We start from the raw sequence: 13,455 nt of genomic DNA, 5'->3' as shown, positions 1-13,455 counted from the left end.
GTCAGATGAGTAGATTGCAAAAATTTTCTCCCATTCTGTAGGTTGCCTGTTCACTCTGATGGTAGTTTCTTTTGCTGTGCAGAAGCTCTTTAATTTAATTAGATCCCATTTGTCAATTTTGGCTTTTGTTGCCATTGCTGTTGGTGTTTTAGACATGAAGTCCTTGCCCATGCCTATGTCCTGAATGGTATTGTCTAGGTTTTCTTCTAGAATTTTTATGGTTTTAGGTCTAACATTTAAGTCTCTAATCCATCTTGAATTAATCTTCATATAAGATGTAAGGAAGGGATCCAGTTTCAGCTTTCTACATATGGCTAGCCAGTTTTCCCAGGGAATCCTTTCCCCATTTCTTGTTTCTCTCAGATTTGTCAAAGATCAGATGGTTATAGATGTATGGTATTATTTCTGAAGGCCCTGTTCTGTTCCATTGGTCTATATCTCTGTTTTGGTACCAGTACCATGCTGTTTTGGTTACTGTAGCCTTGTAGTATAGTTTGAAGTCAGGTAGTGTGATGCCTCCAGCTTTGTTCTTTTTGCTTAGAATTGTCTTGGCAATGCAGGCTCTTTTTTGGTTCCATATGAACTTTAAAGTAGTTTTTACCAATTCTGTGAAGAAAGTCATTGGTAGTTTAATGAGGATGGCATCGAATCTATAAATTAACTTGGGCAGTATGGCCATTTTTATGATACTGATTCTTCCTATCCATGAGCATGGAATGTTCTTCCATTTGTTTGTGTCCTCTTTTATTTCATTGAGCAGTGGTTTGTGGTTCTCCTTGAAGAGGTCCTTCAACTTTGTAGGTTGGATTCCTAGGTATTTTATTCTTTTTGAAGCAATTGTGAATGGGAATTCACTCATGATTTGGCTCTCTGTTTGTCTGTTATTGGTGTATAAGAATGCTTGTGATTTTTGTACATTGATATCCTGAGACTTTGCTGAAGTTATCAACTTAAGGAGATTTTGGGCTGAGATGATAGGGTTTTCTAAATATACAATCATGTCATCTGCAAACAGGGACAATTTCACTTCCTCTTTTCCTGATTGGATACCCTTTATTTCTTTCTCCTGCCTGATTGCCCTGGCCAGAACTTCCAACACTATGTTGAATAGGAGTGATGAGAGAGGGCATCCCTGTCTTGTACCAGTTTTCAAAGGGAATGCGTCCAGTTTTTGCCCATTCTGTATGATATTGGCTGTGGGTTTGTCATAAATAGTTCTTATTATTTTGAGATACGTTCCATCAATACCGAATTTATTGAGAGTTTTTAGCATGAAGGGCTGTTGAATTTTGTTGAAGGCCTTTTCTGCATCTATTGAGATAATCATGTGGTTTTTTTCATTGGTTCTGTTTATGTGATGGATTATGTTTATTGATTTGCGTATGTTGAACCAGCCTTGCATCCCAGGGGTGAAGCCCACTTGATCATGGTGGATAAACTTTTTGATGTGCTGCTGGATTCGGTTTGCCAGTATTTTATTGAGGATTTTTGCATCGATGTTCATCAGGGATATTGGTCTAAAATTCTCTTTTTTTGTTGTATCTCTGCCAGGCTTTGGTATCAGGATGATGTTGCCCTCATAAAATGAGTTTGGGAGGATTCCCTCTTTTTCTGTTGATTGGAATAGTTTCACAAGAAATGGTACCAGCTCCTCCTTGTACCTCTGGTAGAATTCAGCTGTGAATCCATCTGGTCCTGGACTTTTTGTGGTTGGTAGGCTATTAATTATTGCCTCAATTTCAGAGCCTGTTATTCGCCTATTCAGGGATTCAACTACTTCCTGGTTTAGTCTTGGGAGAGTGTATGTGTCCAGGAATTTATCCATTTCTTCTAGATTTTCTAGTTTATTTGCATGGAGGTGTTTATAGTATTCTCTATAAATGTAGTTTATAGAGAATGGTAGTTTGTATTTCTGTGGGGTCGGTGGTGATATCCCCTTTATCATTTTTTATTGCATCTGTTTGATTCTTCTCTCTTTTCTCCTTTATTAGTCTTGCTAGTTGTCTACCAATTTTGTTGATCTTTTCAAAAACCCAGCTCCTGGATTCATTGATTTTTTTTAAGGGTTTTTTGTGTCTTCTTCAGTTCTGCTCTGATCTTAGTTATTTCCTGCCTTCTGCTAGCTTTTGAATGTGTTTGCTCTTGCTTCTCTAGTTCTTTTATTTTTTTTTTATTTTTATTTTTTACTTGAGGACATATTTTTTTTTTATTTTTTATTTTTTTATTTTTATTTTTTTTTAGCTATTAAACTTTGGTTTCTTTTTATTATTATTATTATTATTATTATTATTATTATACTTTAAGTTCTAGGGTACATGTGCATAACATGCAGGTTTGTTACATATGTATACTTGTGCCATGTTGCTGTGCTGCACCCATCAACTCGTCAGCACCCATCAACTCGTCATTTACATCAGGTATAACTCCCAATGCAATCCCTCCCCCCTCCCACCTCCCCATAATAGGCCCCGGTGTGTGATGTCCCCCTTCCCGAGTCCAAGTGATCTCATTGTTCAGTTCCCACCTATGAGTGAGAACATGCGGTGTTTGGTTTTCTGTTCTTGTGATAGTTTGCTAAGAATGATGGTTTCCAGCTGCATCAGGGTGTCGATTTTAGATCTTTCCTGGTTTCTCTTGTGGGCATTTAGTGCTATAAATTTGCATCTACACACTGCTTTAAATGTGTCCCAGAAAACTTTAAGCCAACAAAGATCAAAAGAGACAAAGAATACCATTACATAATGGTAAAGGGATCAATTCAATAAGAAGAGCTAACTATCCTAAATATGTATGTACCCAATACAGGAGCACCCAGATTCATAAAGCAAGTCCGGAGAGACCTACAAAGAGACTTAGACTCCCATACAATAATAATGGGAGACTTTAACACCCCACTGTCAACAGTAGACAGATTAACGAGACAGAAAGTTAACAAGGATATCCAGGAATTGAACTTAGCTCTGCACCAAGCGGACCTAATAGATATCTACAGAACTCTCCACCCAAAATCAACATAATATACATTCTTCTCAGCACCACATCACACTTATTCCAAAATTGACCACATAGTTGGAAGTAAAGCACTCCTCAGCAAATGTAAAAGAACAGAAATTATAACAAACTGTCTCTCAGACCACAGTGCAGTCAAACTAGAACTCAGGATTAAGAAACTTACTCAAAACCGCTCAACTACATGGAAACTGAACAACCTGCTCCTGAATGACTACTGAGTACATAACGAAAGGAAGGCAGAAATAAAGATGTTCTTTGAAACCAATGAGAACAAAGATACAACGTACAAGACTGTCTGGGTTTGTTTTTCTTTAGGAAAATGGAAGTTAGTTGTTATAGGTCTCTCTAAAAATCCAAGATAGATGACTTTATACATGTAATTTGGTAAATTCTTCAACTTTTGGTCACTATACCTATAAATGTGGACAGAGATTTTTTTCCAGAACTAATTTTGACCTCAGTCTAAAGATAAAATGTTTTATATTAGTATGTGATTGTATTTTCCTTTTAGATAATAAATGAGGGGTTTCTTTAGTGGAAATTGTTTTCTTAACATTTTCTTACATCATTAACAACAACAACAAAAAACTTACATTTACACCAATAACCAGAGGTAAATGTCTTTTTAAAGGATGTATGTAATTTCTGGATGTTGAGCACAAATCATATAAAAATTATGTATTTTTCAAAAAAAATTTTTTTTAAATGGAGTCTCGCTCTGTTGCCCAGGCTGGAGTGCAGTGGCACAATCTCAGCTCACTGCAACTTCCACGTTTTGGGTTCAAGCAAATCTCCTGCGAACCTTCACCTTTTGGGTTCAAGTGAATCTCAGCCTCCTGAGTAGCTGGGACTACACGCATGGGCCACCACGCCCGGCTAATTTTTTGTATTTTTAGTAGAGATGGGGTTTCACCGTGTTAGCCAGGATGGCCTTCATCTCCTGACCTCATGATCCACCCGCCTCAGCCTCCTAAAGTGCTGGGATTACAGGTGTGAGCCACCGTGCCTGGCCTATTTTTCAACAATTTTAGTGTAGCAAATATTTAAATTGTACCACCATACTGCTTTGGTTTTTTAAAATCCTGTTTATAGCATGTGGTAGGGAGGATTACAAACATCTTTTTGGGATCATATGCTGAGGGAAAGGAAGATGTAACTTTTTATTTTTTTCTGCTGTGATTTTGTGATGTAGAAACCTATTCCAGAATACTTGCCTTGTATAACTTTTTTTCAGATGCTTTTGGATATGGTGGTCCAAATGTGCCATCTTCCCACATTGTTACAAATTTTGTTTTTGGAGCAAATTGAAACATTGTATCATTATTTTGTTTTGGGAAAATGGTTCAAGATTGCTAGGTAGGCATTTCAATTAAAAATAGATTAACCATCAGTTTTATAGATTTTTTTTTTTTTTTTGCAGCATTCAACTTCCACTTCCTATGTTTAATGTAAATTATATAATACAGGGATTTTGTTGTTAAACCAAGGGTTAACTGATTCATTCAGCAGATAATATTTTGCTCACCTACCTATGAAAAGCACTGTTTGGTTCTGTTAACCAGGCAGTTACTGATTTACAATGGTAAATCAGTCAGGCTGTCTCCGGCATTTGCTTATATAGTATATATAGAGGTAAACATTTAAAAAATTAATCACACAATTTTTTTTAAATGTTACTTTTAAGTTCTGGGATACATGTGCAGAATGTGCAAGTTTGTTACATAGGTATACCTGTGGCATGGTGGTTTGCTGCACATACTGACTCATCCTCTGAGTTCCCTCTTCTTCCCCCTCAACCCCCAATAGGCCCTGGTGTGTGTCGTTCTCTTCCCTGTGTCCATGTGTTCTCATTGCTCAACTGCCACTTATGAGTGAGAACATGTGGTTTTTGGTTTTCTGTTCCTGTGTCAGTTTGCTGAGAATGATGGCTTCCATGTCCCTGCAAGAGACATGATCTCATTCCTTTTTATGGCTCCATAGTATTCCATGGTGTTTATGTACCACATTTTCTTAATCCAGTCTATCATTGATGGACATTTGGGTTGATTCCAAGTCTTTTCTATTGTAAACAGTGCTGCAGTAAACATATGTATGCATGTGTCTTTTTTTTTTTTTTTTTGAGACAGAGTCTCGCTCTGTCGCACAGGCTGGAGTGCAGTGGTGCGATCTCAGCTCACTGCAAGCTCTGCCTCCTGGGTTCACACCGTTCTCCTGCCTCAGCTTCCCCAGCAGCTGGGACTACAGGTGCCCACCACCATGCCCAGCTAATTTTTTTGTATTTTTAGTAGAGACAGGGTTTCACCGTGTTAGCCACAATGGTCTCTATCTCCTGACCTCGTGATCCACCCACCTCGGCCTCCCAAAGTGCTGGCAACACAGGCGTGAGCCACTGCGCCCGGCCATATGTGTCTTTATAGTAGAATGATTTATATTCTTTTGGGTATATACCCGGTAGTGGGATTGCTAGGTCAAATGGTATTTCTGGTTCTAGAACTTTGAGGAATCGCCCTACTGTCTTCCATGATGGTTGAACTAATTTACATTACCATGAACACTGTAAAAGCATTCCTGTCTGTCCACAGCCTCACCAGCATCTGTTGTTTCTCAACTTTTTAATAATTGCCATTCTGATTGGCATGAGATGGTATCTCATTGTGGGTTTGATTTGCATTTCTCTAATGATCAGTGATGTTGAGCTTTTTTTCCTATGTTTTTTGGCCATGTAAATGTCATCTTTTGAGAAGTGTCTCTTCATATCCTTTGCCCACTTTTTGATGGGGTTGTTTTTTTCTTGTAAATTTGTTTAGGTTCCTTGTAGATTCTGTGTTGCTGGAATTCAGGGACCCCGAATGGAGGGACTGGCTGAAGCCATGACAGAACATAAATTGTGAAGATTGCATGGACATTTATTAGTTCCCCAAATTATTATTTTTATAATTTCTTACGCCTGTCTTTACTGCTATCTCTGAACATAAATTGTAAAGATTTCATGGACACTTACCACTTCCCCAGTCAATACCCTTGTGATTTCCTATGCCTGTCTTTAATCTCTTAATCCTGTCATCTTCATAAGCTGAGGATGAATGTCGCCTCAGGACCCTGTGATGATTGCGTTAACTGCACAAATTGTTTAACCAATATGAAATCTGTGCACCTTGAAAAAAGAACAGGATAACAGCAATGTTCAGGGAGCTAGGGAGATAACCATTAGGTCTGTCTGCCTGAGAGCCAGGTGGAACAGAGGCATAGTTCTCTTCTTTCAACAGCAAATAGGAGAAATATCGCTGAATTCTTTTTCTCAGCAAGGAACATCACTGAGAAAGAGAATGAGTTCCCAAGGGGAGGTCTCAAAAATGGCTGCTTTGGGGACGTCTGTCTTTTACGGTGGTAGATAAGGGATGAAATAAGTGCCCATCTCCTGTAGCACTCCTAGACTTATTAGGACGAGGAAATTCCCACCTAATAAATTTTGGTCAGACCAGTTGTCTGCTCTCAAACCCTGTCTCCTGATAAGATGTTATCAATGACAGTGCGTGCCCGAAACTTCATTAGCATTTTTAATTTTGCACTGGTCCTGTGATCTCGCCCTGCCTCCATTTGCCTTGTGATATTTTATTACCTTGTGAAGCATGTGATCTCTGTGACCCACAACCTATTCATATGCTCCCTCCCCTTTTAAAAATCACTCATAAAAATTTGCTGGTTTTGTGGCTTGGGGGGCATCATGGAACCTGCCGACATGTGATGTCTCCCCTGGACACCCGGCTTTAAAATTTCTCTCTTTTGTACTCTTTCCCTGTATTTCTGAGACCGGCTGACACTTAGAGAAATAGAAAAGAACCTGTGTGAAATAACATTGAATTATCGGGGGCTGGTTTCCCCCAATAATTCTGAATATTAGACCTTTGTCAGATGGGTAGATTGCAAAAAATTTTCTCCCATTCTGTAGGTTGCCTGTTCACTCTGATGGTAGTTTCTTTTGCTGTGCAGAAACTCTTTAATTAGATCTCATTTGTCAATTTTGGCTTTTGTTGCAATTGCTTTTGGTGTTTTCATCATGAAGTCTTTCTCCATGCCTATGTCCTGAGTAATACCTTGCCTAGGTTTTCTTCTAGGGTTTTTATGGTTTTGGGTTTTACATTTAAGTCTTTAATCCATCTTGAGTAAATTTTTATATAAGGTGTGAGGAAGGGATCCAGTTTCAGTTTGCTGCATATGGCTAGCCAGTTTTCTGAGCACCATTTATTGAATAGGAGTTCCTTTCCCCATTGCTTTTGTCAGGTTTGTCGAAGATCAGATGGTTGTAGAAGTGTGGTGTTATTTCTGAGGTCTCTGTTTTGTTCCATTGCTCTGTATGTCTGTTTTGGTACCCGTACCATGCTGTTTTGGTTACCGTAGCCATGTATTATAGTTTAAAGTCAGGTAGCGTGATGCCTCCAGCCTTGTTCTTTTTGCTTGGTTATACAGGCTCTTCTTTGGTTCCATATGAAATTTAAAGTAGTTTTTGTCTAATTCTGTGAAGAATGTCAGTGGTAGTTTGATGGAAATAGCATTGAATCTATGAATTACTTTGGGCAGCTTGCACAATTTTTTTTTTAGAGTTGTGATAAGTGTTACAAAACAGACAAGAACAGGGTTCCATGAAATGTTTGGGTTCCTGAAAAGGACATATAAATGTCATATCTTGAAGTTAGTTAAAAGCTTAATGTATACTTAAATTCAAGCAATACTTGATATATTTGTGTGGACAACCCTTTTTCTAATTTCAATTTTTTTCACTTAATAATATGAGAAACTTCCCCCAATACAAATATTTACTTTTTACTGTATTACTCCTATATCCTTAAAATATTGAAGATTTTTTTTAAGCTCAAGAAACAAGCAAAAAGATTACTGAGAACTTTCTAACTTACCTTTACCTTTATAATTTTTGCAACACCAGAAAAGCACATAGGATTGAAAAGCAGACTCTGCTTACTAAAAAGAATTTCTGTCAGTTTCATTGGACTGGGATTGCTGGTATCACAGAAACATTATGAGATTCATTTACATAAATTAACTTGATATAAGTATAGGGAAGTCATCTGTCATTTGTACGCTTTTAAATAAAAGCCCCCCTTGCTGAGACTGCCTGCCATCATAATTGTGGCAGTTGTCATTTGGTAAAGCAAATTGTGTATTTGTCCAAGTTACTCACTTGAATATGAAATGCACTCTTCTAGGAATTTCTTAATACAAGAACATGTGAGATCTATATGCTTAGATTTTTTTAGAAGTTTGGATTTTTAAAATATTATATCATTGATTTTTAGAACAGTATATATTAAAACAATATATTAAACTCTTCAACACCTATATGGCTTAAAGGTGAGGAACATGGGCTCTGTAATACAAACTCTCAATTAATAGCACTATCAACTGCTGTTTGACCTTGGTGTACCCTATTAGTTTCCTTATTAGTAAGGTAGTAATTGTGGTGAGGGTTAAAGGAGAATATAAAGTGCTTAACTTGTATCTGGCACATAGTAAGTGGCGAGTAGATGTTAGCTGCTGTCATAATTGTCATTTCTGTCAAACATTAAAACGTGTTTATAAAACTGTTTTTCCCCCTGTGGAAAATAGAATAAATTGAAACTACAGTGGTTAGCTTCAGGCAATTTATAGTTCACAGCAGCATCTTTTCCTTAGATGCTGTGTAATTTGCAATGTGTTAGTTGACTATCATCATGAAGACCTGATAATTAAGAGAATTATATTCTGTAAACTGTGTCAGTGGCAAAACTATTACATAATACATTTAGAATTATTTTAATCCAGAAGACTAAAATAATATGTTTTAGTGTATAAAAAGCATAAGATACATATTATCCAGAATGACTTGTTATCAGAGCATTTCAGCTCTCTGTAAATTTTATTAATAAAGATTTGTTCCCAACATTACTATAGCCTTTTGTACTTGATTGGATTAGTTGGTTTATTCCAATCAAGAGTTCCATTCTCATATGAGCCTTTGAGTTTGATGTTTTCTTGGGGATCTCCTAATATAAAGTCTTGGCAGACAAACCTGTACTACAGTTGCCAGGGCTTTAAGTTGAGGGCAAAAAAATTCTACCAGTACCCATGAAATAACTATGATCTGATTAAATAAATTATGGCACTTCTAGTTTGGATGTGGTCATTCCAAAAGAATGCCTTTTTCCTAATTGATAGAAGGTAAGTATTTGCTAAGATGATGTGTCTGTTGCAGATTCTCTTTTCGTATTGAAATATTGTTTCAATAGTATCAAAATTACTAGAAGAAATAATGTATAATGCATTGAATTAAAGTCCTCATTTGCACATCTTTTTGGGTAACTGGGGCAGGAGAGTACCATATATTAAGCATCTGGTTATTTTTAATAGTTCTAATTTGACATCTATTTTGTTCCTAACATATTAAAGAGTAAAAATAACTGTGCTTTATTCATGCTAGTTCAGTAGAAGATTGTTTTTTATGACTTTATTTTGTAATTTTGAGTTGCCACATTTTCTTTACTACATGAATTAAATGTGAAGTAATAGACAATTTATTTTAGAAAGTATTTTATAATGATAAATTGCATATTGCTTCTGTACAGAAGCTTTTGTATGGGCACTGGCTTAAAAATGATGACTTAAGTGTTTGCATCAATATTCATGTTTTATAGAGTAGGAAAGCAAATGGGAACATGGCGTGCTTCCGGGGTTAATTTCTTCGTGCAGCATCTGCGTCTTCTCTGCTTCCAGCAGTTATTTCTATGTATATCTTTTTTTTTTTTTTTTGTCTTTTCTTCTTGAGACAAGAGTCTTGCTCTGTTGCCTGGGCTGGAGTACAGTGGCATGATCTCGGCTCACTGCAACCTCCACCTCCTGGGCTCAAGCCATTCTCCTGCCTCACCCTCCCTAGTAACAGGGATTACAGATGTGTGCCACCATGCCCAGCTAATTTTTGTAGTTTTAGTAGAGTCAGGGTTTCACCTTGTTGGCTAGGCTGATCTTGAAGTTCTGGCCTCAAGTGATCCACCCACCTCGGCCTCCCAAAGTGCTGGGAAACCATGCATATCTTCTGAAGAAGATTTCTAAGCACAAATACAATTTTGTTATTTTGGAATTTAGATGGTTCACATTATTGTGGGTACCCTGTTTTTTTTCCATTAGATTAAAATATATTTTTGAGTAATGTTTACATGTCTTCTGTAGTACATAATAGTACTATCAAATAGCAATATATAATGTGTCACAGATGTAATTTAAAATTTTCTAATAGCCACATTAAAAGGAGTTTAAAAAAGGTAAAATTAATATTTTTATTTACCTCAGTATATTCAAAATATTATTTTAACATGTAATTGATATAAAAATCATTGAGATTTTTAAATTTCATATTAAGTCTTCAAAATCCAGTTTGTATTTTATACTTAAAACTTGTTTTAATCTTGATTAGCCACATTTCAAATGTTCAGTAGCCACAAGTGGCTAATTGCTATCCTATTTATTGTGTGGTGTAGGTCTGTAAAGTCAGAACGAATTCTTTGTATCTGGATGGATGGACAGATAAAAGGAGATGTTTATCTTGTATGAATCAGTTTTGATCAGTGCAATAACTAGTTACTAAAGCCCAATAATGTGGTCGTCTTTATAGATATCAAAGTTGGGCTTTTTTACTCATTGGAAAAGTTAATTGGAGGAGATACATTGGTAATATTGGGTAGATGGAACTTCTCCTATTTAGTTGCCCTTAATATAACTGTATTAGGTAGTTGCATTGTTTTTACTGTATATACATGTTTATACTTCCATGAAATTTCAATGTATGTCTGTAACCTTTAGCATAAATGCAGTTCCAACTACAACGAAGATTTTGTGCTACAGCTAGAAAAGGAATTGGTCCAAGCCCGACTGAGTGAAGCTGAGTCTCAGTGTGCACTAAAAGAGATGCAGGATAAAGTCTTGGATATAGAGAAGGTAAGAAACCTACACAAATGCAGTCACTTCCAAATTAGAGGGGATATGTGATATTTGTTAAGTACTTACTGAGCAATTTAATTGACTTGGTGTTTTTATACATTAGAAGCCTTACATATTAGTTACTAAGAGGAAAAGGAAAAAAAGATTTTTAAAATTGCCAGTTATTCCTTGTTGCCTTCATACTAATCAAAGCCCCATATTTAAGGATAAAAATGGAGATTAGAGCCCTTTTGGAGGAAAACGACCAGAATAATTTTCATAAAAAGAGTATCTAAATGTTGCAGAAGAGAAACTCGGGTGAAAGAAATTAACTGCTGTCGTCAAATATTGCAATATTTTCATGTGGAAGAGATAGAATAGGACTAATACATAGACATTTCAGGGAAAATTTCATCTGAGTGTAGTTGTTAGAACTGTCCAATCTAGAACAAGTTACCTCAGGATATGTAGGAAGTTCCTTTTAGCCTGAGTGTACTCACAGAAGCTAACTTACTTCTTTTCAAGGATATTGAAGAACATCAAAGATCAGATAAGTAATGGGAATAGAAGAACTTCAGGTTTCTTATAACTTTCAGATTTAAAAGTTCTAGATTACAAACTCTGAATCTCTTGTTTTCTCATCTGTAAATTTATTGGTGGCCTGTGCTCTGTGTCATTAGTTCCTTTTTACTCTTAAGTAATAGCTAGCTACTGAATCCAAAAACCTGATAGATAATGGACATAACAGTGTCAGGTATTTTTAACTATTTTCTTAATGAAATAGGACAAGTGTAATGAGAAACAGTAATGGAATAATTTTGCTGGAAAGCTCCTTGCTATTTTTATATTTCTGGAAAATGTATTCTTTCTATTTGTTGAGAAAAAAAAGCCAGCAAGAGTGCTGAAAGAAATGGCTACAGAATATTTGGTCTCTAACTTAGGTGTATTCTGGGTTACATGATTTAGAGAAGAATCTGTGTCTTGCAGTTAGAAAGATTTTGAATATTTGATAGAAGTGTATTTGGATTCTATTCAAAACTGGATTTCGTAAGTGGCTGGGGTGTTTTTCATTTTTCACATTATAAAGTAGAAAGGAATTTGAAAGGTAGCATGCTTCCTATGGTAATTTCTTCATGCAGCATTCTCTTTTTTTCTGCTTCCAGCAATCTTTTAAATGCATATGCAGTAAATTTTTGGTTTTCAACTGAGAAAATATTTAAAGTCCATCATAAGAATGTGTAATTGGTGAGAATAACTTCATTTCATCATCCCTGTGAGCAGAAATTTGCATGTGTACCATGAAATATTTAGAGATGAAAATTTCATAGAATCAGGCCTTGAAATCTCAATGTTACCTCAGTTTACCTGTTTACCTAGGGAGCTTTCCCTAGGACCTAATTTTGGATCTCTTGGTAACTCTCCGGAGAAGTTTGATACTGGGCTACCCTGTGTCCTTTTTATCTTTTAATATGGTGGGAAATTGATCTAAATCTTGTATCCGTGTGCTGGGATAATTGGCTAGCCACATGTAGGAGCATGAAACTGGATCCTCTTCTCTCACATTATACAAAAATCAACTTAAAAGATGGATTAAGGACTTAAACCTAAAACCGGAAACTATAAAAGTTCTAGAAGATAACATTGGAAAAACCCTTCTAGACATTTGCTTAGGCAAGGATTTCATGACCAAGAACCCAAAAGCAAATGCAATTAAAACAAAGATAAATAGCTGGGACCTTATTAAACTAAAGAGCTTTTGCACGGAAAAAGGAACAGTCAGCAGAGTGAACAGACTACCCACAGAGTGGCAGAAAATCTTCACAATCTATATGTCTGACAAAGGACTAAGATCCAGAATCTACAACGAACTCAAATCAGTAAGAAGAAAATACTCTCATCAGAAAGTGGGCTAAGGACATGAATAGACAATTCTCAAAAGAAGATATACAAATGGCCAACAAACATATGAAAATATACTAAACATCGGCTGGGTGCGGTGGCTCACGCCTGTAATCCCAGCCCTTTGGGAGGCCAAAGTGAGTGGATCACAAGGTCAGGAGTTCAAGACCAGCCTTGATAATGATAAAGACCTGGGCAAGATAATGAAACCTTGTGTCTACTAAAAATACAAACAATTCGCCAGTTGTGGTGGCAGGCGCCTGTAATCCCAGCTACTCGGTAGGCTGAGGCAGAGAATTGCTTGAACCTGGGAGGCAGAAGTTGCAGTGAGCCAAGATCGTGCCACTGCACTCGAGCCTGGGCTACAGAGGAAGACTCCGTCTCAAAAAAAAAAAAAGAAAAGAAAAAAGAAAAAGTACTAAACGTCACTAATGATCAGGGAAATGCAAATCAAAACCACAATGTAATACCACCTTACTTCCACAAGATTAGCGGTAATCAAAAAAAAAAATAAAAAAACAGTAGATGTTGGCATGGATGCAATGAACAGGGAACGCTTCTGCACTGCTAGTGGGAATG

The 13,455-nt window shown here is 36.6% G+C and overlaps 1 protein-coding gene across 2 annotated transcripts in view; it reads left to right on the top strand.

Annotated features, from left to right (window-relative positions):
- Positions 1-13,455, top strand: part of EVI5 (ecotropic viral integration site 5) — a 279,600-nt gene that overhangs the window by 159,276 nt on the left and 106,869 nt on the right. For both annotated transcript variants that reach the window (XM_025357086.1, XM_025357079.1), the window contains one exon: positions 10,861-10,995. In XM_025357086.1, the coding sequence (XP_025212871.1) occupies positions 10,861-10,995 (135 nt within the window). The remainder of the gene's footprint in view (positions 1-10,860; positions 10,996-13,455) is intronic.

This window comes from Theropithecus gelada, chromosome 1, assembly GCF_003255815.1.
Source record: "Theropithecus gelada isolate Dixy chromosome 1, Tgel_1.0, whole genome shotgun sequence".
Classification (NCBI taxonomy): domain Eukaryota; kingdom Metazoa; phylum Chordata; class Mammalia; order Primates; family Cercopithecidae; genus Theropithecus; species Theropithecus gelada.
Note: the sequence above shows the minus strand (reverse complement) of the source record. Positions and strands in the feature narration are given on the sequence as shown.